Consider the following 27291-nt stretch of genomic DNA (forward strand, 5'->3'; position numbering starts at 1 on the left):
GAGAGTGGCCTGGCAGGGAACACCCTCGAACAGCACCCCCCAACCCAAGGTGCTCTCTGACCTCCAGCCGCCCCCCCGGCCTTCCTGCCTCAGCTGGTGACCGCTCCCAGGAGGGGCCCCCACGTGCTGCCCTGAGGAGCAGAAAGACGGGGCCTTCTGGGGACCTCCAGACATGCCTGCAGCAGGAGCACCTCGATTCCATCCTGAGGGCCTGTGCCAGCCCCTCGTGTGGGGGACTCTTCTGGAAACCCATGCACATCTCAGTTGCATCCGGCCCCCGTGGGTTGTGTGTGTGTGTGTGGGGTGGGGGTTGTGTGTGTGTAGTTACTGTCTCTGCTGACATTAAACACCAGCCGCCCCTCCCCAACGTGTGGATGTGGCCTGACCGCTCCACACCAGCGAGAACTGGGGGACTCTGGGGCCAGGGACGTCGCTGCTAGATGCAGCCTCCCCATCTTGGATGGACGCAGTCCCTTTATGGCTGCGTCTGGGAGTGTGGCCGGAGATTTCTGGAATCCCACCAGTTTTGCTCTGGATGAGTCATTTTTCCGAGCTGTTGAGTAAAGTAAGCAGACTCGTGTGTTAATGGAAGTGAAGAAACAGTTTATTCCGAAGGGAACCATGCAATTTACGACCAGCAAAGGGCACGGGCGTTGAGCGGAGCAGCACGGTCTCTGTGATCCCGGGCCAATTAGCGCCGCACGTCCCCGTCCATCTGTCCAGACTCCGGAGGGCGGCACGCTCGTCGCCACAGTCCAAGCACGCGTGCCGGCCACCAGCCCTGGTGTCTTCAAGGTCGTTTTGCCTGTCCATCCATGTCCTCAGTTTTGCAGGAGTGGGCGGGGGGGCCGGCAAAGGCGTCTGGAAGGGGTGCGTTTCTGAGCTTCCCCGTCTTTGGAGCTTGTGTGTGCTGGGAGCAGAAAGGGGTCCCAGAATCTCATATGCCCTTGTGGGGAGGGGCAGGGGCCCCACATCCAAGCAGCTCGTCCCTGAGAGCTTCAGGTGTCACACAGGGCCACACCTGTGCACATCACACACGTGCCCACGCATGTACACAAACACACCCATGGGGTCAACAGTTGGACACACAGCCTCCGTAGGAGGCTCTCATGGCTGGTGAGCCGATTGGTCTGAGGTCCACTCAGACCCTCCACACACCCTCGAGACCCTGGCCTGGAGGGTTGAGAGCAATCAAAGGTGTGCTTGGGCCAGTCGAGGAGCGTGCTGGGGGAAGCTCAGGGTCCTCTTCGAGCAGAGTGAGTCCGGGCTCAGGCCCTGCAGCTTCTGCCTCAGTCCCGGCCCCTCCTGCCCTTATCCTGCCTCATGCAGGCTGTCATTTTTGCTGAGATGGAAAATTCCAGAGTAGTGGCCCTAGAGGGTGGACCCTGCCACTCCGGGGCCAGCCAGCTGGGGCCCCTCCCGGGCCCAGTGAGGGCAAGCACTCTGGAACTGTCTGTAGATAAGACAAAGGCTCCGTCTCCCGGGCCTTCCCAGGAGAGATGCTGCTGGTCTCTGCCAGTTGAGCCCAACTCTGGGTCTTCTGCAGGCTCCTGAGAAATGGCACGTGTGAAGCCCCACTAGCTTTTTAGGGTGTAATGCACTCAGGCAATGCCCCATCTCTCACTGGTTGGCCATAGATCTGAGTGAATTTGGCCCCAAATTCCTCTGACCCCAGGTGGCTGACCTTCAGAGTGGGGGCTCCAGGGGTGGGAGGGTGCATCTGACTCTTAAGGAGGAAGGAGCTGGCGCCCCCCGTGGGCCCCGAGGCAGGTGCACCGTGTCCCTGTGGCAGCTGTCCTGAGGGTCCCCGCTGGGGTTCTGCATGGCCCTGTGCTGCCCTGTCCCTTGATCTGCGGCACTCCGTCTGCTCTAGGAGATGTCCCCAGGCCTCTCTGTGCGGCCCCCATCATTCTGCGGCTCCTGCGGTCTGTCTTTGACTGCAGGGACAGTTTGCCCCCACAGTTTTGGCAACTGGCCCTTCAGCGGATTGACCGGGACCAGCCTAAGCTGGTCCCTGACGTGTTCACGACCTGCACCCAGCTAGGCCCCCCGCTTCTCAGCCCCTTGGACACCCCGGGCCCTGCCCTGCTCCCCTCCCAGGCTCCAGGTCCCTCCCCGCCCAAGACGCTGGTCCTCTGTGTCCCACCAGGTCCTTCATGAGCACCTGGACTGCAGGGGTGGCTTCCTTCTGGGGAGACGGTGGCCGGGACTGAGGCTCTGGGCCTGGAATTACCCGGGTGTTCTCACAGAGGGGCACTCGGAGAGGAGAAACCAGCCTCTGCCTGGCCCGCGTGGCTGCAGGAGGGAAGAGTGACTCTGCAGGCCTACATTCTTACACGCACCCTGTGGACGTGAGTGCATGTGCGGAAGTGCTTGTGTATACAGGTGCGTGTGTGTGCAGACATGTACTCACGTGCAGACGTGTGGTGTGTGCAAGCGTGTGCAAGTGCACACTAGTGCATGTGGGTGTGCAAGTGTGTGTGTGCAGACGTGTGCTGTGCGAGCCTGTGCAGGCTGCATGGGCAGCTGTCGCACGTGCAGACGTGTTTGCGGATGTGTGTGCTCACGTGCAAGCATTTGCGTGTGGTGTGTGCAAACGTGTGCAAACGTGTGTGCAGGTGCATGTGGGCGTGTGTATGCAGCTGTGTGTGAGTGAAGTATTTGCGCAGCTGCGTGTGCTGTGTGCGAATGTGTGTGTGTGAGGCAGGAGAGGAGTGTGAGCAGGCAGGGTGCCCGGGTGCAGCGCCCGTCGTGGGCTCCGGTTGGCAGAGCTGGTCCATCTTGGGCCCCGAGGCCCGGCGTGGACGGACCCGCCTTCCCCTGTGCCTCGGAAGGCGCTGGATATGCGGCCGCAGGAGACCCATGTGCTGGGCCTGCCGAGGCCGAGCGCCCCCGGCCGTGACACCAGCACAGGCTGCACTGTGGGCCCCACCTGTCGCCCACGTCACCCTGCTCGCTGGACCTCCTCCGCCCCAGGGAACGCCCTCCCCAGCTGAGAGCTGCCATGACGTCAGGACCAGAGATGAGGTGGTGACGTGTGGGCATGAAAGGCCCCTTTGTCCCTGGAACACGGTGGCCCGGCCCTGCGCCGCCAACTGCCCCCACAGGAAGTGGGCTGGGGCTGGCTGAGCCCAGCTCCCAAGACCGACAGAAGGCCTTGTGCGGTTGGTACTGGCCGGCCAGCGCCCTCAGCAGGGCTGGCGCCCACACACCAGGCCACCTCGCCGGGTGGGAACAGGGCGGTGGTCAGGGAATCGGTGTGTCTGTCTGTCCTGCACACACGTCCGTGTGCCTGCTGCCTGCCAGGCAGGCCCGCACAGTGGTCCCACACGTGTGGCGACAATGTGTGTGCTAGGCATTCGTGTGTGTGCGTGCAGGCTAGGTCACTTCAGTCGTGTCCGACTCTCTGCAGTCCTGTGGACTGTAGCGCACCAGGCTCCTCTGTCCACGGGGCTCTCCAGACAAGAAGACGAGTGGGTTGCCATGCCCTCCCCCAGGGGATCTTCCGCACACAGGGACTGCGCCTGCGTCTCTTGCGTCTCCTGCCTTGGCAGGCGGGTTCTTCACCAGCAGCGCCACCTGGCGTGCGTGCGTGCGCGTGCGTGTCTGTGTGTGGAGCTGTGCACACATGAGCCGCCTCCCACACAGAGGCGTGTGCGTGTGCTCCGTCCAGGGCCTCTGCATTCTTGTGTGTGTATCCACACGTGCGTGCGTGTGTGAACATGTGTATCCAGGCTCTGTGTCCCTCCCCCTGCCTTATCCCGCCCCCCTCAAGCTTTCCTCCCTCTCCCTGACCTTCAAATGTCCCGTCACATTTGTGGGGCTGCCCCGTGACGGCTGTGTGCCCCCATCTCCCGGAGGGGATGGAGGCTTGGAGTAAGCAGCCCTCACGTGAAGCTTCAGGGAAGATGAACGGGGCCTGTGGCCTTGACCAAGGGCCTGGAGCTGTGCCCAGAGCAGCCTGGGGGCGGCCTCCAGGGGACCAGCAGGCATCCCAGCCCTTGGCTGTGGGGAGGCTGGCTCCGTCTCCCCCAGCATCTGTCCACCGTCTCTGGCGCCACGGTCAGCGGCCGAGAGTGGCTTCTGTCCTCACTCAACTGTGAAGGACGTGTGTTTGGGGTGTGGACTGGCCCAGCCCTGGGCCAGGTACTCCACCTACAGCTTCTCCTCTGTCCCACGGTCGCTGAGCTTCCCGGGGAGGACGGAGCCCATGGTGGGTTGAGGGGGCACCCCGGGCTCAAGGTCCTGGTTGGCACAGCAGGGCAGACTGAATCCATCCCCACTCCATCATCTGGTCCTGCAGACCAGCCAGGGCAGCGTCGACGTCAGAGGCAGGCCTCTGCCATTGCCCGTTGGTCTGGGATGAGCGCTTTCTGGATGGCTGTGGCCTCTCCAAGCAGGGCCTCACCCCAGCCTCCTTGCCTCCAGGCCTGCATGTCCCTCACGCAGCCGAGGAGCATGCCTGTTGCCTGAGAAGGCCAAGTTCCTGCTCTGGTCCCTGGGCATGCCAGGGGCTGGGTCCTCACCCCCCGATGGAGGTCTCTGAGCTGGGCACAGTGGGCTGACAGCATCTCCCTGGGCGTATCCCCGGGACACAGAGGGGAGCACAGATCCAGACTCTTCTAACAACACGTGCGCCTCTTCTCACCCCGTGTGTCCTGGTTGATCCCAGAGAAACCCTCCCTTCTTTCCTTAGTTCGTCTCCATCTTCTCTGTGCTGTGCACGCAGGATTTCCAGGGATTGGCAGGGCATGTGTTTCAATCTTGCTGCTTCTTCGTGGGTTTAAGGTTTGCACTTGTTGCAACAACAAGGTTTTTGTGTATCTTTTACTGCCACCAAAATGGTGCACTGGGGACTTCCGCTAGAATGAAGTGCAAACAAGGAGAGGAGGCTAGAGGGGGGCGTGCTGGGGGGCGCAGCCATCTGTCCCCACCGGCCCTGGGGGCTCCGAGGGATAAGAGGTGGTAGGTGGCTTTTGTTGTTCATCTTGGAGCCATTTCTGGGGCATCCCCCACACCCGTTCGGGGAGCAAAGCCCTTCTCCTCCTCCACGGGAGCTGCCGCTCAGCTAGACTGTTTTTCTGCTCTGACTTCAGCTGGTTGAGGGGCTTTTCCGAGCCGTGGGGTCTCCTGGGCTGTCTGCTCAAGCTCAGGCTGCAGCGACAACTGGAGGCCATGGGGCTTGATCAGCAGAAACTCCTTTACTTGCAGCTCCGGAGGCGGGAGGCTGTGGTGCTGGTGCCACTGACGGGCTCCTGGTGGGACCCCCTCCTCACTGTGTCCACACGGCGGGGCTGGTCTCACTGAGGTCGCTTCTCTTAAGGGCACCGATTCCGTGGGGGGAGGCCCCACCCTTGTGACCTCGTTTAACCTCAGTTAAACGGGATCTCTAAAGATCCCATCTCCAAGCCCAGCCACCCTGGGGTCGTGCTGTGACTTTGGTGGGTCACGGTTCCGTCCATAGCTCGGCCTGGAATGGAGCTGGTCTCAGGATGGCTGACCGGTGGCCACAGATAGTGAGATTCCTGGGGTGGCGCCGTGGGGCAGCACACACCACAGGGCCCTCCGCTGTGCCCAAGGCAGGCATCACTAATCGGTCCCAGGACACTCTCCCCTGTGTTCAGGCAGCTCCTGCTCATCTGTCAGAATTGGCACCAAGGGGTCACCTGGGATGCCGTCCTTGTCTGTCTTCCAGGCCGCCTCCTAGGGCAGCCGTTGTTAAGACTCACCGAGGCCTGCTCGCCTGCAGGGGCCCCGAGGCCCAGGCCCCCCACAGAGTGAGGCCCCCCAGGTCCCCTGTCGCTTTGCAGGGACAGTCGCAGCCTGCAGGCTAGTGGTGATGTCCTCTGTGCAAAGAGAAGCGCCAGGATGCTTCTTTAAAAGTTACTAAGAATTTCGAGGCATAGGAAGAGCAGCGTGGGGCCCTGTGGGCTGCACCCTGCCCATGTCTGCAGCCACCGAAGCGATCACCTCTGGAAGGACAAGGGTCACTTGGTCCTAATTCAGAAACCATCCGTGGTTCCCAGGTTCCTTTAATGACATGTCCATGAATATGATCCGTGTTCTTTCCATCACGTAGCCCCTCCTTCCAGGGTTTCCATCAGTAAGGGGTCCCCAGCCCCCCACTACAGCCACAGAGTGGTGGTGGGTTTCCCAGGAAGAGAGAACACGACCCCTTTCCTCCCGGAAGTGTCCCAGGGGTCTACCTGTCCCCTCCCCAACTAACAATGGCAAGGACTCAAAGCTTGATGTCACCACCCCCGGGACGTCCTCTGATGGGTCACCACCCCGGGACGCCTTCTGGGGGCTCCCCACCCCCGAGATGCCCGCTGGGGGCTCCCCACCCCCGGGACGCCCTCTGGGGGCTCCCCACCCCAGGATGCCCTCTGATGGGTCACCACCTCGGGACGCCCTCTGGGGGCTCCCCACCCTGGGACGCCCTCTGGGGGCTCCCCACCCCCGGGACTGGGGGCTCCCCACCCCGGGACGCCCTCTGGGGGCTCTCCACCCCCGGGACGCCCTCTGGGGGCTCCCCACCCCAGGATGCCCTCTGATGGGTCACCACCTCGGGACGCCCTCTGGGGGCTCCCCACCCCGGGACGCCCTCTGGGGGCTCTCCACCCCCGGGACGCCCTCTGGGGGCTCCCCACCCCGGGACGCCCTCTGGGGGCTCCCCACCCCCGGGACTGGGGGCTCCCCACCCCGGGACGCCCTCTGGGGGCTCCCCACCCCCAGGGCGCCCTCTGGGGGGTCCCCACCCCCAGGACTGGGGGCTCCCCACCCCGGGACGCCCTCTGGGGGGGTCTCCTTTGTGGCTGAGGCTCTGGGAGCACTGTGGCCACTGTGAGATCTGCCAGGCGTCCCCGCCGCCCCCGCCCGCCTCCTTCCGGCCTGACCCAGCCCCTGGGTTCTGCCCTGTGGATGGGTGGCTCCCAAGACATCTGAGGGGGTCCTGACCAGGCAGGCTTTTGTGCTCTCCTGTGGGTTCCGGGCGCAGGAGAGAACAATGTTGTCCCCTCCAGGAAGGTGCCTTGGCTGCTCCTTGACACTGTCCCCGAGGCCCTCGGTCCCTGCTGACCGAGCGACCAACGTCAGAGCTTCCCACGGACAGCGAGCAGGCGGCTGGGAGCCCAGGGCAGGGGCGGCGCCCGGCCCGGCCCCCCGACTGGCCCCGGAGGCTGCCCACCCGGCCTTCCTGTCATCGAGGCCGGGGCTGGGCGCTGGGCAGCGTGGGAACCTCCCCGCCCCTAGCCGGCGCTGACCTCTGACCTCTGACCTCTGCCCTCTGTCCCCAGCGCGGATCATCAGGACGAAGCAGTGGTGTGACATGCTCCCGTGTCTGGAGGGGGAGGGCTGCGACTTGCTGATCAACCGGTCAGGCTGGACGTGCACACAGCCCGGCGGGCGGATAAAGACCACCACGGTGAGTGCACAGCCCCCCGGCTGTCCTGGGGTGCAGGGGCCCGAGCAGGCGGGGCCGGGGGCGGACCCCACACCGGCAACGGTGAGAAGCTGGTCCCTGGCTTCCTGACGGAGGGAGGCTGCCAGCTCTGCGGCTGGGTGGGTCTGTCCCCTGGGTGCTCAGAGCATCACGGGGCGACTGAGTTCCTGTCGGCCCAAGAGGCCACACAGAGCACCTCCAGGCTGCCCAGCCCACATGAGCTCGTTGTGGGGGGATGTCTCATTTCTGGGCGATGTCCTTCCAGCCCCAGGCTGCAGGAAAGGTTCGAACCCACAGAGGGGCTTCAGACCCCACCTCTGGGCAGAGGGCCTTTAAGAGGAAAGAAGGGGGCGGTGTGGTCTAATGCAGGCGCCCCAGGCAGGCGTCTAGAGCAGAGGCTCTGAGAACCCTGGGGGGCCCCGGGTCCCTCCTGGATCCGCCAAGAGGAGCACTGGGTCCCCTGCTCACCTCTGTGGGCTGGAGGCAAGAAAGGCAGAGCAGTCCCAGGGATGTTTTCTCTGAGGTTCCTTTTCCAAAGGAACGTTCCCCCAGCATGGGGACAGTGAGGGCCAGGAGAGCTGGGGACGCCCGGCCGTGACCCCTGGGGACTACTCTGGGGCTCCGCAGGCCTGGCACGCTCAGTGCTGGCTCACAGGCCAATTATCGTCCCTCACCCAGGCTCATCCTCCTAAGGTTTCCATAGCAGGCTGAGGGCTGGCGTGGGCTCCAGGCTACGATGCCCACCTCGATGGCGGGGAGCATTAGAGCGGGGAGCATTAGGTCGGGGAGCAGGGGCCTTGTGGAAGCACCTGGGAGTTCTCTGCTGGCACCCCCAGGCAGAGAGGCGGGGGCCATAGCCCCTCGGGAGTTAGGCCAGAGGAAAGCCTACTCCACCCGCTCTCACAGCCTCCACATGAGAGCGTAGGTGGGCTTTCTCAGCAGCACCATCAAGAGTCCAGTCTGGCCAAGCTGCTCTGCGGGGAGCCGTGGGTCCCTGCCCCGTGGCCGGCCAGAGGTCAGCTCTGAGCTTGAGTGGGGCACCTACCATGGTCGGGGCTGTAAAGCTGATGCAGGACCCCCACTGCCCCATGGATGCCTTGGCAGCCTCTTGTGACTGTGGGGGTTCGGGCCTGGGGGCCCTGCCGGCAGCCTCCCCCTTGCAGGTCTGGGCAGCGGGGGTCTTGAGCAGGGCGGCCCCTCGAGGGGGTCAGAGCCGGGCTGCAGGGAGCATCCCCAGGTCTCCAGTTGGAGCCGCAGCCGTGCGCTTGTCTGATCGTCAGCCGTGCTTGTTTCTCTGCGTCCAGCATGGAGGCGGAGACCTGTCTCCACCAGCCCCTTCCCTGAACCTGCCTTGCCGCTCCGGCAGCGGAAGGGGCTCTGAGCTGGGGCTGCCACCTCCCCCAGAGTCCAGGAGGCGGGTGGCCTTTCCAAGGTCCCCATCTGCGTGCTGTGCCCTTTTGGGGATGGAGCCTTGGGGACATGCAGACTGGCAGTCCCGGGGTCACCATCCCCAGATCCATGAGGCCTGGGGGTCCCTGTGGGCTCCCCGGGGCTGGGGCCAACCCTGGTGCAGGCGACGCTGTGTTGGGGGTTTTCAATGAACCCCAGAGGAGGGGAGGCTCGGGCAGGGCTCCAGAGGCCCTGGGCGCCTCGGCGGGCGTGGGGGTGGGGTACTGCCGCAGGGTCAGGCATGCCCTCCAGGCCGCATGGCACGGCAGCACCTGTCTGTGTCATCATGGTGAATTGGGGTGCCCCTCTCATCAAGCCCCCAGCCCCTCCTGGCGCCCTGCCACATGGGGGTTCTGAGGCTGACCTCTCCCCGTGGGCACAGCCCGAGTCCTTGATTTACTCCAAGACCTCTGCTGAGAAGGTGCAGACATGCGTTCCTTTCCATCCCCCAGGCCTCCGGGCTCAGAACCACATCTCAGTTTTACAGCCGTGAAAACTACGACTGGGAGAGACAGAGATGCCGACGGCCAGGGATCGGCAGGCCGTGGAGCGGAGGCTTGAATCTGCCGGGTCTGTGCAATGCAGCCGTGGCCCTGGCTCGTCAGGAGCCCCGCATGTCTCCTGGGGCTCCTGTAACCCCTCCCTCCCTGGGGGGTGTCTGGCGCTAGAGCCCGTGGAGCCCGCGGCCCAGGCGGAAGGACCCAGCACACACGGGGCAGGTCCGGGGGGGGCGTGCACGCGCAGGGACCCTCGACTTCCCGGGGGCGGCCCTCCACTCAGAGGCACGGCCGAGGGGCAGGCATGTGTAGCAACACTGACCTCCCGCCCATGTGCTGGCCCTGAGCGTCACAGCCCCACCCAGGAAGGGGGCTCCGTGTCCTCACACTGGCAGGCCACACAGAGCGACCAGGCAGTAACCCTGGGGGCCGACGGGCTCCGTCGTCTTCCCAGGAGTCTGCAGAGGTGACCCTGGCCTGTGCAGACCTGTTTTCCAAGCGTGCTTAAATGCTTACCTGAGCTCCTGACCCAAAGTGAAAAGTGAAAGCCACTCAGTCACGTCCGACTCTTTGCGACCCCAGGGACTGTTCACTCCCTGGACTTCTCCAGGTCAGAATACTGGAGTGGGTAGCCGTTCCCTTCTCCAGGGGACCTTCCCGACCCAGAGATCGAGCCCAGGTCTCCCTGCATTGCGGGCAGATTCTTTCCCAGCGCAGCCACAGCAGAAGCCCAAGAATACGGGAGGGGTGGCCTGTCCCTTCTCGAGCGGATCTTCCCGACCCAGGCATTGAACTGGGGTCTCCCACATTGCGGGTGGATTCTTTACCAGCTGAGCTATAAGAGAAGCTGCGAGCTCTTGACCCAAACACCTTATAATTGGAGCACGTAATCTTCTTATAGGATTGAATTGCGGGCCTCTTAGAGCTGGCAAATTAGCATCGTGGAGTTTCACATTTTACTATAAATTGGTTTTCCGTGGCGGGGGCTGGGGGACAGGAATCTAGACCTTGGGATTGCTTGGCCACAAGATGGCTAATTCCACCCCAGCAGCCAGGCCTCAGCCCAGCACCCTGCAGCTGGGCTGTGTCCGCAGGTGGCCACCCCCCACCCCCACCTGGACATGCCCCAGCTCCTTCTCCACGTGGCCGTGGCTGCTCCCTTCTCCGTGTCCCCAGCAAACTGTGAGCGAGCCAAGGGCAGGCACGAGCCTTGGGGGGGTCTCACCATCCCCATCCCCCATTCAGGTCTTAGGTAGTTGCTTGTGATCAACTGATTAATTGATTAGCAGAACCCAGGCCCTGGGTGCACGCTGATGCCTGCATTTCCTGGATCACCGCCTTGCAAAGTGCAGGTCATCACCCCATTAGTGGGTCGCGAAATTAATTTAGTGGCTCACGATCGGCATTAAAAGAAGGAGGAAGAAATAGAATAGAAATGTTTGGGTGCATCCCCATCTTGAGGGTGAGAGCTGCTTGGTGACATGCACACAGGGCCCCTGGGTGAGGCTACACGGGTACCAGGGCCAGTTGCCATGGCGACTTGGGGACCCGGCATCCTGGGGGTACACCGGGTGGGGGAGCCTGGCTTCTGGGGCCCCCGTGATCCCTGTCTCAGGGGCTCCCTTAGCGATCTGTCTCTGCTCTGTGATGTTGGTCCACACCGGGCAAGGTGAACATCGCGGGCCCTCCCCAAGGTCACAAGCAGCATCCTCTCCTTGGCCACCAAACAGCCGCTGACAGCAGCTGACTGGGCTGGCGGAAGGGGTGGGCAGAGGCTGGGGCCAGTGGGCGTGAGCACCCCGCCCACTCGTGGCTTCCGTGCGAACACGAGTGGCTGAGGCAGCGCCTGGGTGTTGGTGGCGCCCAGGGCGATGTGACCCACGCTCCGTCCACCACGGGTGGTGTCTCCGTATTGAACATGAGCCTTGTAACAAGCGCCTCCTAGACCAGGACAGGCCGGCTAGTTGAACTCGTCTATCAAATCGGCGATTAAGCTCTGCGTTTTAATCCTGTTCTGCATGGACGCCATGCTCTGGAGGGTGAGGGGCATTCTTGGCCGGGGGTGGGGGGTCTGTGCAGTCTGCTCAGGACCTTGGATTTCGTGGAAACTTGTGACACCAAGAACACTTTCCTAGGAGCCAGCCTGGACGCCCGAATTCTGCCTGAGCCCAGGTGTCCCAGGCCCGGAGTGCATGGTGCTGAGGCATGGACAGGTGCCCAGGGTGCTCCCCTAGACACCAGGAGAGGTGCCCAGTGGCCTATGGGTCATCTCCTCGCATCCCTCATCTTGTCGTGAGCTGGCCGTCACTGGGCCGGGCAGCCAGGCTCTCCGGCCAGCGCACCCCGCACGCTGACCCCCAGGCATCCCGGCCGGGATCGCCCGCTGTCACTCATCCACGCTGAGCATCCAGCCTCCACGGCCGTGGCCCAGGACTGAGGAGCTGGCCTCGTGTGGGGGCAGGGAGCCCTTCCGGTTTCTATCCTCACCATCCCAGTGATGGCCAGCCTTGTTCAGGCCACCCCCTTGGGCTCAGCACCCCCTCAACCTAGTACCACACATCTCTCTTTTTCTGACATACCAGGGGGTAGTCCTCGGAAAGTCCAGCGTCAGCCTGGAAGCCTCTGCATCTTTGGATGCAAAGTGTACCCAAGGGACTCGTGTGTGTCTAGCATGGCCCCCACTGAGGTTCCTGAGATGGACTGGCCGTGGCCTGCTGTCCAGGACAGCGGCGGCCCAGGCCTCTCGTCAGCCAGGGTCTGTGTGCCGCCCCCCATCAGGGTTGGACTCACAGGGGCTCAGGCTCTCAAAGGGCATTCAGGGGGCACTGTGCAGCTGCCCGTACCAGGCTCACCTCACCGTGATAGAGAGCAGAAGGCACGCTTCCCACTTGGGTGCCCTGGAGATGCCTGGGTGGACAGGGACGCAGGGCAGGGAAACAGTCCATCAGGTGGGGGCGCGGCTCCCCGGCTCGGGGCGGGGGCACAGTCCACCTGGCGGGGGCGCAGTTTCCCAGCTCGGGGCAGGGGGTGCTGCTCCCCAGCTCGGAGCGGGGCCACGGATCCCTGGCTCGGTGCGGCTGCAAAGCCAAGCGGGGCAGGCCTGTGACCTCGGGGTCCCGGGGGTGCTGAACCCCCGAGGAGCCACTGGCCGGGCCTGCCCTCGGACCCCCGGCCTCAGGGGCCAGGACGCAAGGCCCCCCACCTGTGAAATGGAGGCACCCGACCCAGCAGCTGTGCGCCCTGCGGGAGCCTGGACCTCCAGAGGCTCACGCCCGTCGGACTGAGAGCTGCGCCCCTCTGGGCCCCGGGAGGCCAGTGCCGAGTGTGGAGGAACGTCCCGAGATGTGAGACCCGCCCACTCCCAGGGGTGTGGGCGGGGCGTGGGGCCTCTTTCCTGCAAACCCGGGGTCCCGGCTTCCCACGACTGCTGTGACCGGTGACCGCGCTGGGTGACCCACAGCCACAGAGAACTTCCCTCACAGCAGGGAGGCCACAGGTTCAAGGTCAAGGGTCCTGCCAACCTTGAGGTTTGCCTGCGGCCCTGGGGGCTCCCGGGCTGAGGCCACATCCCCCACGAAGGCGCCAGCTCCTCTCTGGGCATCTGAGCGCCCCTCTTTCCTCCTGTAGAAACGCCAGGATCACATGTGGGGCCCGCCCTCCCTGACAGGTGATTTCATCCCAAAGACCTTAACTCGCTCCATCTTAAAGACCCAGTTCTGAAGGTCGTATTCTGACATTCCAGATGGACAAGAGCTTTGTGGGGGGTGCCCTATGCCACCCACCAGCCTGCCAAGCCCAGTGCAGAAGCTTGAGTGCTGTGAGCTGGGGCCCAAGGCCCCCTGTGACGGCCCCATCCACCTGTCTGAGTTCAAATGGAAGGATCCTCACTGGTGGGAGGAGAGAGAGAACAGACACACAGAAGCTGAGGGCGGGGCCGAGGGGCTCAGAGGAGACGAGCGCCCAGGCCACGGAGAGGAGGCAGCTCAGACACGCGGTGCCCAGTGAGCCCGCCAGGCTCGCGGCCAAGGGCACTCGCCCCCCACCACGCCCGCGGCAGCTGCTGTCTGTATGAGGCTGGAGCTTCCTGGAAACACAACATATTTCAAGAGCTGTGAGGTGTGGGGGTCACATACCTGCACAAGCCACGTGATGTGTGTATCTGTCTTTGCAGACAGCACCTACCTGTATGAGTGTGTGTCTGTGTAACACAATTTGTTAAAACTCTGGCAAATGTGTGGGACATAAAATTGAAGAGGTCTCATAAAGCCAGGAGGAGAACTTAAAAAAAAAAAAAAAAAGAAGGTGGAAGTACGAAAGAAAAAAAAAACATTAGAAGATCGATTCAGGGGGTCTAGAGACTATAAGATCCAAAAATAGAGACAAACGAAGACGGAGTATCAAAGAAGTGTTTTCTAAAGAAATTCCCAGGACTCAAAGCCTGGGTTTCCTGTGTGCAGGGACTCACCGCCGGCCGGAAATGAGTGAAGAAAGCCCCGTCCCGAGGCGTGTCAGCGTGACATCTCAGGCCCGTGGAGATGAAAACAGCATCCTGAAAACTCAGAGGGAAAAAATAGGTCACTTACAAAGATGGAGACATCAGAGTGGATCTGCCTTCTCAGCTGACACGCTCGGAGCTGGAAAACAGCGGCCCAGACCTTCCCGAGCGGGGACCCAGTGGATCTCCACGCCTGCCCCGAGTTCACGGGTGGGGCGGGGGCCGCCAGCCTGGAGTCCGTAACCGGGACGTCCTCCCGGGTTCAGGAGCCGTGGGCCCGCTCCCTGCTCCGGGAGCCCCGTCCTCCGGAGGCTGTGGACGAAGTGGTCCACGGGGATGAGGTGAAGGATGAAGGGACCCCGGGACACCATGCATCCTCAGCACAATCCACAGTGGCCAGACAGGCCCCAAGAGGGCTCCTCCGTGGAGGACAGTGTGGGCCACGCCGAAGATGCTTCCAGAAAGCTGCGGGGCGACGCCGCAGGCACAGGAGTCAGGCAGTGGAGCGCCGTGAGGATTCCCCAGGAAAGCCTGAAGGGAAGCCATCCCAGGATGCAGCAGGGAGACTTCTGTGGTGCCCAGGAGGAGGCCCAGAGGCACACGCCGGGCGCAAGGGGAGGGAGGAGAGGTGAGTGTCGGCGGGACGGGTGACCCCATCCTGACCCCTCCCGGCCGCACCCAGCAGGCCTGGCCGCACCCAGATGAGAAGGACCAAGACTCACTGAGCACAAGGTGGGCAGCATCCCCGTGGGGGCACCGTGGAGGCCCCCGGGCAGGGAAGGTGGCGGCCGTGGTCCTGGAGGGGAGCCCAGAGGTCCTGGCAGGTGACATCCGGCTCTGGGTGGCTGACCCCGCGTTGGGTGAAGGATGCGGTTCAGGGTCTGGGGGCCTGCACTGCGCCCTTCGCCCCATCCCCAGCCTCCCTGGGGTGGGGGGGAGCGGCGTGCCTTCTCTTTCGCCCCACAGTGCAGCCCAGCAGGGCTCTGGGTTTCCGTCTCGTCCCCAGGGCCCCCTGACCCTCCCAGGCTCCCCGGGCCCCTGGGCACCCAGGGACTCCCGCCGCCTTTCTGACGAGCCGCAGTGCCTGCGGGCGTTGCCCCGCTTTGCTGTCTCCCGTGTGAGTCCATCCCTCCTTCCCTGGGGAGGGGGCTCCTTCCCCGGTCGAGGTGGCAGGGCCTTGCCTCCCCGGGGCCAGGGCTTTGGGGGGCGTTGCTTGCGGTGCCTCAGTCCCCCAACCGGCATCCCGCAGGCCACGCTCCCTTCACAGCTGAAGGCCTTCTCCCCCACTGTCTGGCCATCCGTCCACCGTCGGCCCAGGTCAGCCCACCCGGGGCCCTGGGAACAGTGCACTCCGTCCCCTTCACGGAGGAACACACGCTTGGCCTGTCTCACGACCCAGGGCGTCCGGGTGCCAGCCGCCTGCTGGGTGTGGGCTTCCACAGACGGGCCTGTCCCGGCCAGGGCTCCTGCAGACGGCTGGTGACGCCATGTTCCTCTCTGCTCCCAAGCGGGCCGGCCCAGCAGTTGGAAGCACTTGTCGCTGAGCCTTGTTGCCGTTCGGTCGCTCAGTCGTGTGTGTCTCTCTGCGACCCCATGGACTGCAGCACGCCAGGCTTCCCTGTCTATCACCAACTCCCGAAGCTTGCTCAAACTCACGTCCATGGAGTCAGTGATGCCATCCAACCATCCCATCCTCTATCACCACCTTCCCGCTGCTCTTCCAAGAATGAATGAAGCGAAGCTGATATCTGAGCCGGGAGCAGGGTGACAAGTGGCCTTGCCGAGCAGAGGCCGCAGTGAGCCGCCTTTGGGCCGTCTTTCCAGGTGGGCCATCCTGAATTCCTATTGGTCCTCCAGGCGCGTGTTCTGGGACCCCGAGAGGCCCCACCTGCCCTGTGTGCCAAGGGCTCTTCCTGGACCTCCCAGCCCTGGGGGCTTCTCGTCTGCCGCGCCCCACCTCCCCCCCCCACCCCGCCCAGTGCAGCCCCAGCAGGCAAGTTGCTCGGTGGGAGGGCTCACCGGCCCCAGGGCACTGTCTGGCAGGCAGGGTTCCTCCTGAGGACTCAGCAGCACCTGGGCCTGCTCCCTGTGTCTTCTGTTTCCGAGAAGCACCCGCTGGGCACCCTCTGACCTGGTCCTGGGTCCAGATGCCTCGCTGCGTCTTGGGAGGTGCTGGAGCAGAGAGACAGGGGTGGAGGGGGAGATTGGGGTCCGTGCAGACCCAGCTGCCCAGCAGGGAGGTCAGGCTGCAGCCCTCCTCACCGTGCACAAGACACCCTCCCAAGGGGGAGAGGCCTTCATGCAGGAGGTCTGGGGTTAACCTGTCAAAAGACAAGCAGATGGTGCCTGCGCCTCACCTATTCTTCCTTCTGCCAAACAATGAGAAATACCCCGTCGTGACTCCGATCCCTGTCTGCAATCCATTCTGCGTTCATTCGAATCACTGCTATTCATCACAGCGATAATAGCGGGACATTTTAATAGATTCCGTGTGTAAACACGAACGTAGATGGCGGCCCGGCACGATCGCATCGCGAGCACTGATAGGCTTCATGTCCTCAGCGGAAACGCGCCCAAGCCAGAGAGCAGGTCTGACCAGCCCAGCGTGTTTCCTGGGCACTCCTGGCGCGCTCTGAGATGGGGGTGTTTCCTGTGGGTGGCTCTTTACCGTAACTGTGCTGCGAGCCTCCGTGTTCTTCAGAACAGTTGTTCTTCGATTTTGAATGCTTCAGTGGTAAGGGTCGAAACGGGAGTAAGTGTGTCCAGTGGAAAGAGCCAGCAGGCGCTGGACGGGCCACCTCGTGGGGCTGGGTGCTCCTGACCCCACAGAGCTGACAGGTGGCCTGCTAGAGAGCAGTGGGCCAGGGTCGGGGCCAGCTGAGCTCCACCCACTCAGCCGGCCCTGGGGTGGCCCTCCCCTCGCACCGCACAGGCCGCTGGGTCACATGATCAGTTCGCAGTATCGCCAGTGCCTCCTCCCCTCTGCCCTACGTCCCTGTGGGCTCTGTGTTGGACACTGGGGCACAGCACTCATGGCCCCCAGATCTCAGGGCGTCAGCAGGCACCCCTTAGGAACCCCTGGAAGGGCAGCTTCAGGGGCTGCAGGGATGGCCGGTGCTTGGAATGTGAGGTCAAGTAGCTGCTGGCCAAACGGATGAGAATACTGTCTGTAGAACCTGGGGCGGGGATGGGGGCAGCGGGCACTGGCCAGGTACCCGAGTCCCACCACTCAGATGGATGTGGGGGCGGGAATCTGAGAATTCCAAAGACTCGCAGATCTCTGCGATCCTTAGGGAAGCCTGAGAGTGTGCATCCCCACAGAGGAACCTGCAGAGAGCCCTCTTGATGATCGGGACAGCTGTTCTAGAGTGAGCAGGCATCTCTCCCAGCACACTGCCCGTTTCAGCCGGCCTGCACGCTGGCCACAGCTGCCCAGGGCCTTCCACCTCCCCCTGGCCCTCTACCCTGAGGTCCTGCAAGTGCGCAAGTTCTCATCTTGTCCACGTGAGCTTTCGATAAGGATGGATGAAGTTCAGAGTCATCCCCAGTTCCCAGAAGAGCTGCTTGAATTAATATTGTTTGTCATTTCCACGTTTCATGAACTAATTGGGCAGAAATACTGGCAAAGTCATCAAAAACACGGTTTTTTCCTGCTGGTTTACGATGTCCTTGTAATCTTACACATGGCATTTCATTGCCTGGTGATTTATTTTTTTCATAAAAGACAAAGGTAAGCCTGATCCTTCTTTACTGTTCTGTGAAAAGTCAGATCATATATTCAAGACGGAACTTAAGTCAGCGTGAGCACAGCAGAAGTCATCAGGGTGCTGACCTTCTTCCTAACCCAGCGCGGCTCTGGTTCCGATGCAGAATGGCAGGCCCCTGGCATCCACTCTGCCCGCCCCGGCCTGACCCTCGTGCCCGGGGTCTAGTCGCCCCAAACCTTGCCCTGTGGTCATGTCTTCCGGCTCTGCCCTCTCGCTGCGGCCAGGTGTGACCCCCGTCCCCCGCCGGCCCCGCCACCCACGTGGCAGCTCTGATGGCTTCTGGGCGCCGCAGTGGGCGTGAAATACGACATTTGGCACAGATGTGTGTTGAAGATCGGCCTTGAAAAATGAACTAGAAGGATTTGTGTCTCAATCTAGATCACTGTAAATGCCAGCTCCGCATTGGACAGGCCCACAGGGTGGCGCAGCTGCTGGGCTGGCACCATTGTCTTCCCTGCGGTCCTGCCCCTGAGTCTTCTCGCCCCTCGTCACCCCCTGAGCCAGAGTGTGAGCTCAGGCTCACCTGGATCCGTGTGGGAACACACCTCCCAAGCCCCCCTGTTCTGTCCAGCCCTGTTCTGGGGCCATGGCCAGACAGGTCCGTACCCCCTCCCTCCGCCTGCAGGCGTGACAGGTGTGATGCCCAGGCGGCCTTGCAGAAGCCACTTGCCCCTCCGTGAGCCTCAGCTTCCTCAGCTGTGGGAGGGGAGCACGCCCCCGGCCCACCTCGCAGGTCCTGGGGTGTGGGGAAAGGGAGATAACGGAGAAGGCCACCCCCAGGTATGGAGCCTGGGGTCTCTTCCTCACGCTTGGACCTCACCTTGGACCTAGAGACCCTGCTGCGGTCACAAAACAAGCGGGCAGAGGTGGAGCCTGCCCACCAGGGGCGGGGAAGCGGGGGCGGGGGGAAGCTTCCCTCTGTGAGTACATGGCTCCAGCAGCAGGACCAGAAGATGCCAGCGGGCAGATGAGGCCCCTGGCGGGGGCACAGTTAACCAGAAGAGCCTGTCGTCTGGGGCAGGAGAAGCCTGCCCAACACAAGGCTGTAATGTCCCCTCCATCCTTCCTTCTCAAAAGTCTGCCGTTTAGACAGAAAACCTGGCCTCCCAGGTGGGAACAGGCCCCCCCCCCCGGAGGTGCCTTTGGGGTCCAACAAAGATTCAGGGTCTCTGCATATCACCCCAACCTTCTGGGGCAGGCGGGGCCTCCCACAACCCCAAGAATTGAGAGAATCAAACTTGCTCATCCCAAGCCCGCTGAGACATTCCCAGGTGGGATCAGCCTCTGCCTGTTTAAAAAGGAATCTTAAAAGCATCACATCTAAAATATAAACAGAAGGCTGTAAAAGAACGCCAGCTCTCTGTGGAAGGGAATGCTTTCTGGAGACTTAAAGGCAGATTAGCTCTGGAAATAGGCTCTGCAGTAAATGTGAGGCTTCTGGGAACCATCTGCTTGTTGGCATCAAACAGATACAAGAGGCTGTGACCTCTGTGACCCAGGAGCAAAGAGCTTGGAGGAAATGGCAGCCTGGGATGAAACGCAGGCAAGCACCCAAAAGTTTGCAGGACTAAGTAGCGGCTGAGCACAAAGGGACCCAAGGCATCAGAGTGGACTTAGATGTGCACAGAAGCTGCGGAGGACAGAGTGTCGCCGCAGAGGGCCAGCTCAGGGGCGTGGCCCCATCTCAAACCAAGAGACACTTCAGAGGAGATGCAGGAAATTAAGCCAAAGAGAGGGAATTTATGAGGACAGAGGACGGAAACCCAGCCTGTGGCAGTGGATGCCCTTGGGGGAAGCCACATGGCGCGAAGAAGGCCAGGTGCAGGTGAGAAGAGAGGGTTGTCAAGAAGCTTTGCGGAGCCCCGAATTAAGGCAGAGCAAAAGCATCTGGACCTCGGCCATCCATGGCAGTATCTGGACTTGGTAGAGTGAAGGGGAAGTCTCTAATCTGCCAGGTCGTATCGGAGAGAAAAACACTGTAGGAAAAGCCCACGGACCCCCCTCCACAGGCACAGAGAGGCCGCCTCTGAGCCTACGAGACCCAGAACCAGAGGGACAAGGAGCGCCAGCTCCAAGGCTTCGGCGAAAAATAGCTTGCTCTATGCGTTGCTGTTGTTTAGTCACCCAGTCACGTCCGACTCTCTGCGACCCCGTGGACTGCAGCGCCCCAGGCTTCCCTGTCCTTCACATCTCCCAGAGTTTGCTCAAACTCATGTCCATTGAGTCAGTGGTGCATCCAGCCATCTCATCCTCTGTGGCCCCCTTTACGTGTGACTTCAGCTCTATCTCTGATTGTGGTTTGGGACAAAGGAAGTAAAAAGGACAGTTTTAAATTTGCAAGAATTTAGAGGTGTACCACTCCTGAAAGAGTCAATAAAAGATGCCCTGGAACCCGTCAAAGAAATATGAATGAGTGGCTGATGACTGTAAAGGCCATAGGTCGTAGGTAGGAAGGTCAGTGGTGACTGGATGCCAATTAACTACATTTTAGATATAAATTATTCCTATGATGGTGGTTACACAATTGAACACAAAATTGACAACACTGTTATTTAATGTACTCCATATATGATGAAGAATATTTTTGTGTAATAATAAACTGATTTGTAACTTCTGATTAATTTGACAGCAGCTGCAGGAAGGCAGCTGCAGAGGAAAAGTCACTGAGTGTCTCTTTGTGGGAAGAAGGGACATCCATCACGAGGAAATGGCTTAATCATTAAAAGTGCACTTGATTACCATCAAGGCCGCCACTAGGAGAAACAAGAACATGATTTCTTCTAAACCAACGTGGAAGGAAAAGCAAGTGAGGCTGTGTGTAAGGAAAAGAACCTGGAAAGGAGCAGAGAGACTGTGCGGAGCATGCTACCCGAGACAGATCTGCAGCCTGGGGGGCGACAATAGGTGTGAATGGGTTAGTCCCTTCTGTAAAGGCAGAGGCTCACCAGGGTGTTTCTAAGAGTCCAATATGTGCTCATTCTAAGGGCACGCCTACAAGCAAACGTTTAAAAGCAAATAATAAAGACACGAGGCAAATGAAGCGGAAGAGAAGTCAGTAGGTGGAATGAGCTAGTCACTCAGTCACGTCTGACTCTTGTGACTCCATGGAATGTAGCCCGCCAGGCTCCTCTGTCCATGGGATTATCCAAGCAAGAATACTGGGCTGGGTAGCCATCCTCTTCTCCAGGAATCTTCCCCATCCAGGGGTGAACCTTGGTCGCCTCCATTGCCGGCAGATTCCTTACTGTCTGAGCCATCTGGTAAGTCCACGTAAAATGGTTAAAGTGGAACAATATGGCGCCATATATTGACACGTATGTGCATAGCATTACTGACAAAAAATGACTCACTATAGTTCAGACTAGTGGGAGTGTCACAGGAACCTGTATGTGCTGATTAACATAAGCTTATAGAAAGCAACATCATGAGAAACACTGGGCTGGAAGAAGCATAAGCTGGAATCAAGGTTACCGGGAGAATTATCAATAACCTCAGATATGCAGATGACACCACTCTTATGGCAGAAAGTGAAGAAGAACTAAAGAGCCTTTTGATGAAAGTGAAAGAGGAGTGAAAAAGCTGGCTTAAATCTCAACATTCAGAAAACAAAGATCACGGCATCCGGTCCCATCATTTCATGGCGAACAGATGGAGAAACAGTGGAAACAGTGGCAGACTTTATTTTGGGGGGCTCCAAGATCACTGCAGATGGTGACTGCAGTCATGAAATTAAAAGACGCTTACTTCTTGGAAGGAAAGTTATGACCAACCTAGAGAGCATATTAAAAAGCAGAGACATTACTTTGCCAACAAAGGTCCATCTAGTCAAGGCTATGGTTTTTCCAGTAGTCATGTGAGAGTTGGACTATGAAGAAGGCTGAGTGCCGAAGAATTGATGCTTTTGAACCGTGGTGTTGGAGAAGACTCTTGAGAGTCCCTTGGACTGCAAGAAGATCCAACCAGTCCATCCCAAAAGAAATCAGTCCTGAATATTCATTGGAAGGACTGATGTTGAAGCTGAAACTCCAATACTTTGGCCACCTGATGGGAAGAACTGACTCATTTGAAGTGTGAGGTCAGTCTTCCCGCTCAGTTCCCTGGCAGAGCAGCCTGATCTGCTTAACTCAGAGTGCGTGGCCTTGCTCTCTGCGTTTCCATTTCTGCATATATAAAAATGGGCAAAATGCTATTCTCTGATTCCTAGGGCTGCTCGGAAAGTGTCAAAGTGTTAGTCGCTCAGTTTTGTCCAGTCCTTCCGGGACTCCTGATGCGACTGTGCCCACCAGGCTCCTCTGTCCATGGGATTCTCCAGGCAGGAACACTGGAGTGGGTGGCCATTCCCTCCTGCAAGGAATCTTCCTGACCCAGGGATTGCACCAGGGACTCCTGCATTGGCGGGCAGATTCTTTACCATCTGAGCCACAGGGAAGCCCCGCCAGGGCTGCTGTAAGGGTTGAGACAGTGAGAACGTGAACAGCATTATGTGGGGCCAGCACTTGCTGGACGATACAGTGTGCACGTCTGAGTTATTGCTAAATCTCATTTAGGATGAGGCCAGCACAGGGCACCTGTGGGCACAGGGAAGATGGACTCGTCAACACACTGTGGCTTAAATACCTTTATTTTTTAGCTCAGAACAAAAATGAAGAACCCAAGCTATAGAAAAAGCCACCTTCAAAACGAGAGGAGAACACCTGTAAAGATGAAAAAGAAATATTAATGATTTTTTTAAGGCAGGGGATTGATCGTTGCATCTCTGGCAAAACTATAAAAATGCATTTTACTTCTGTCATGTAGGTTTTTTAAAAGTTAGAACATGAACCTGAAAGGGGGAAAGAAAAATCAGCCTGTAATGGGGCCTCAGATTATTCAGGAGCATGTGCATAGCTGGGCCGCTCATCACGACCCATGGAAATCTGATTAAATACATCGTATTCTGGGGGCAGGGGGATTAACAAGAGTAACCAAAGGTTACTGTTTTCCAGTAAAGGTTCCAGATGTTTTAACTGGCATGTTCTTGAAAGCGTTCTGCACATATGTGTCTCTTCCCCAGATTGGAAGATGCAGTAAATGACCCTGTTCATTTTAGGGGCTGGTGAAACCCTGATGCCAGAAAGGTCCCCACAGTTAAAGTTCGCAGAGAGTCCTTTTGTTCGGTAGAGAGTTTTGAGTCTGTGATGTGGGCTGGGTGCCCTGCCAAGCACTGAGCTCCTTTAGCCAATGCCTGAGGCCCTCTGGGAGCCAGCATTGTTTCCGGTGCGCACAGGCTTCTCGGGGGATCCCTGCCCCTGGGGTGAGTGGTGATTGGGTGATTTTACGCTGGCACTGACATTAGATGACAGCCGGCTGATTTCTCCAGGCCTTCAAAAGAACCGAGAACAGTCCACCACACAGTAGATTTATATGAGATGCAAATACACTTTAATATTTCAGAGTCAGGTAGGACAACAAGCTCTGTCAGGAGATCAAATATAACACGTGTTCTAATTCAGAAGATGTGGAAAAAGACAGCAGTCAAACCCTGTATTTATTCCTCAGGAAAGATGTCACAGGAGCGATGTTTGCAGCCCTCCAGGGTAACCTGGAGGAGAAGGCGGGCCCTCCCAGAACCCAGGGTCCCCCTGGAGCCAGGGCTGACGCTGCACTGCACGTGGGCCCCACCCGGGCCTACTGGGCCGAGGGCCGGCGGCTGTCATGAGGCTGGCCTACAGCCCCCCAGGACTGATTACTTTTTGGAAGTTCTGGCAAAGGCACTCACAAAACCATTTGATATGAGAAAATGCAATCACTATTACTTACAGAAAGTGAACAGGTACTTCCTAAACTCTGGAGGATCACCTTAGTGCCTTGAAAACGAATTAAAGAATTTGTTAAATTAGACCAATTAGGAGCATAGAAGTTCCTCTACTTGCAACTTAAACTGTCACAGACTGGAACAAGCTCTGGTCTAGATCAGAGGTCAGCTGACTACCACCTGCTGGTCAAATCCGGCCCCCTACCTATTTTTGTAAATAAAGTTTTATTGGCACACAGCCTGGCTTATTCACCTATATATCGTCTAGGGAGGAGATCCAACCAGTCCATTCTGAAGGAGATCAGCCCTGGGATTTCTTTGGAAGGAATGATGCTAAAGCTGAAGCTCCAGTACTTTGGCCACCTCATGGGAAGAGTTGACTCACTGGAAAAGACTCTGATGCTGGGAGGGATTGGGGGCAGGAGGAGAAGGGGACGACCAAGGATGAGATGGCTGGATGGCATCACGGACTCGATGGACGTGAGTCTGAGTGAACTCCGGGAGATGGTGATGGACAGGGAGGCCTGGCGTGCTGCGATTCATGGGGTCACAAAGAGTCGGACACGACTGAGTGACTGAACTGAACTGATCATCTTGGGATTTGTTCGCACTGCAATGGCAAAGCTGAGTCTTTGCAGAGAGACCTTACAACCTGCAAAGTTGAAAATGTACACTAACTGGCCCATGGTAGCGTGAGTTTGCCGACCCCAGACGAGGCTAATAAAGGCTCATCAGTCCTGAGGCCTGGGGCACAGAGTCAGCAGTCGCTTAAACATGGGTCATTTAGGAGGTGAAAACAGTAGGTGACGTGTGTAGGCAGCTTTAAGGAAGAAACATGCCCACTGGCTCGTGGAGGAGAGACTGGAAAAGAGCCTTTGTGTTCTTACCTCCAAGCAGCTATGTGTAGAAAGCGTAATGGTTTCATGACAGTTAATAAATGAAAGTGAAAGAGAGGAGAGCTCCATCAACGGCAGGAGCAAACACGAAACAACGGGGAATGAGTCTTGTAAAAAGAAACACCTACAAAGATCATGACGAAGCCTCACCATGGGAAACTTACAGAGACTCGCAGAGATGAAAAGAAAGATGTCACGCACTTTGATAAGGCAGGGATTGTCTAAATATTATGGCGTTGTCCTTTCCAACTTGGTGTTTAGATTTAATACAGTTTCAATCAAATCTCCGATGAGACTTTTCTGGAACATCACAGAATGATTTCACGTCTCATGTCGGCTGGGACTCAGCCACAGTGTGGAACAGGGCTCTGGGACGTGCCCCAGTGTCCCCCTCCCGTGGGGGAGGGACACAGGGGTAAAGAAGCTTTGCGAGTGGACCAGCGCTGGGCAGTGTGGCTGCAGCCTGGTTCTGCCACTCACCCAGCTCGTGAGTCCATAGAGGACGCTGCTCCATGAAGTTCCCAGGATCCAGTTACCACCCACGAGGATGTTCACTCTTCCGACGCTCTTTCTGATCCAAGGACCAGACCACGTGGCCAGCACGAAGCCAGATGTCGGTGCCACGGACAGGGGAGCCGGGGGAAGGGGCAGCCCACGACAGCGGGTGCTGAGAACACCCGCTTTATATTTGGGGGAGATTCAAGAGGGGTCCTTACCTCACCCTCATCCCAAATTAAATTTCCTATGGATTACAGAATAAAACAAGACACCGGAAACCATGAGCTGGCCGAAGGCCGGTCCAGGTGGGCATTTGAGTTCAGGAGGAAAAAGGACGCTGAAGGTCCAGCAGCCTGAGCACGATCAGTGACCAGCAGCGATGATGGCGGACGCCCCTGATGCTGTTCTGAGCACACCCGGGGTCCCCAGGGTCCCCGTGGGCTGCCGTCACCCGTTTCACAGCTGAGGTCACCTGGTGACCGGGAGGCTGACACTGGGCCATCCTCAGGGGCAGCCCCGATACCCCAAGCTTCTGAAAGTCAGGCTCCCCTCCACGAGAACTGAGGCCAGTGAAGGTGGGCCTGGGGGCCTGCCCGGCGGGAACTGGTTCCCAGCCCGGGAGTGGGTAGCAGGCAGACGGGGAGAATCGCAGCTTGGGGCGGAACCTTCCTAAAGCATGAAATGTGGACGGAACGAGTGAGGAGAGGTTCTCCATCCCAGGGGTCACAGCGCAGACGGGCGCGGCTCCCGGGGCTCCCGGGCTGGGTCCCATCTTCTTCAGCTTCACTCTGAAGCCTCACAAAGGATGCTGGGAGGCATGTGAATTCGCCAGCCTTTCTGGAAAGTGCTGGGCAATGCGTCATCAAGAGAGTCAGAGATGCACGTGTCAGCGCCTTTGGACAACGGGCTGGCGGTTGCTCAGAAAGTTAGATACACCTGCCCCGTGACGCAGAACCCCTCTCCTGGGGGCTCCCTGGGATGGGATGGGGGTGGGGGTCACTGCTGACGGGTGTACTCTGGGGAATGTTGGCAAGTGTTGCAAGCTGACCGTGGTGATGGCTACCCGGCTCTGAACGGACCAAACCACAGACTTGACCCCGTCAAAGGGCACCTCGGCTGTGAGCTGTCCCTCAGTGAAGCTCCTTTTAACAGATGGATGTGGTTAGATATTTGAGCCAGAAAGGGTGTGGCCGGATCCTCGGCCTGCTCCCCACGCTCCCCTGACTGACAGCCGCCTGGCGGGGCCGCCACACCCTCTGCTGACACGTGTCCCCCTGAGGACTCGGCCTGGGTCCAGCCGCCCTTCGGAAAAGCCGATCCAGCCCTGCTGGGGGCAGCTGAGCAGGTGGGGAGGTCAAGGACCGCCCAGTGCGGAGCTGGAGGGGGCTGGGGCGGGGGTCCACCCACCGTCTCAGCCTGCGGGCCCCATCCAGGGGGGGCACCCCTGCAGGAGCTGGGCAGCAGCTGAGCAGGATGTGGCCGGGGCCCCGGCCTCCCCAGGCGGAGTGGAGGCCTCTGTCTGCGCCTCCCTCTGCCTGAGGCCAGGCACTCACCGCCTCCTGGGGAGACGGCCTGCAGGACTGGTGCGGGGAGCGAGGTAGGCAGTGGCCCCAGGAGCCCCTGGTGTGTTATAAGCGCTGCCTCTCACGTCTTCTCCGTCTCGTTGTTCCACTGGGACGCCCACGCCAGCAATCAGCCCCGCGCGGCGTTTCACACACACACACGCACACACACACACGCACACACACACGCACGCACACGCACACACTCACACACACGCACACACACACACGCTCACATCACTTGTCCCCCGAGGGCTGGTTCCACTGACCGGTGCAGCATCCCCGCCCTGGTGAGTGGGTGCTGAATCGGCTCCTCTCCACCAACGCGCAGGGTCTGCTATGTGGGGGAAGGCTGCTGAGACCCAGACGAGCTGACTGTCCAGTTCACTCACATTCCTGCCTCGGGCTGGGTGCTGGCCGCCCTCCGGTCCTTTGCCAGTTCTTGACCAGCCCGGCCAGAGGTGGGGCCTGCCTCCCCCCGCCGTGGAAGGCCAGCGGCTTGGGGTGATTGAGGCCACACAGCAGCTTTGTTAGCCAGAGACCCCAGGAGGGGAGACCCGCGGCCGGTGCTGAGCCCAGGAGGGCAGGCGTGGCCAGGGGCCAAGGTGTGAGGGTAGCTGGAGAGGGGGCCCTGAGGTCAGACCCAGCTTCTCCCCGTCGGCTGGGGCCCCAGACCCGGGCCCGGGGGTGCCCTGGGGACGTGATGTGCAGAGCGGCGGTCTGCATCCCCTGACGCGGAAGCGGGGGTGTCTACCCCACACTGCTTCGTAGGCATGAGGGGCAATGTGCTGAGGCTGCAGGGCAGGGACAGAGCTGCCCACCCAGGCGTTCCCTGCCCCTGCCTGCTGCCTCCCCTCCCTGGCTTCTCTCATCAGGGGCACCGTGGAGGCCT

General features: G+C 59.9%; 1 protein-coding gene across 1 annotated transcript in view; it reads left to right on the plus strand.

Moving 5' to 3' along the window:
* The window catches only part of TAFA5 (TAFA chemokine like family member 5), a 180878-nt gene that overhangs the window by 148292 nt on the left and 5295 nt on the right, over positions 1-27291 (plus strand). Inside the window, exon 3 of the mRNA XM_069586523.1 lies at positions 7296-7423. Coding sequence (XP_069442624.1) covers positions 7296-7423 — 128 coding nt within the window. The remainder of the gene's footprint in view (positions 1-7295; positions 7424-27291) is intronic.

This window comes from Ovis canadensis, chromosome 3, assembly GCF_042477335.2.
Source record: "Ovis canadensis isolate MfBH-ARS-UI-01 breed Bighorn chromosome 3, ARS-UI_OviCan_v2, whole genome shotgun sequence".
Lineage (NCBI taxonomy): Eukaryota > Metazoa > Chordata > Mammalia > Artiodactyla > Bovidae > Ovis > Ovis canadensis.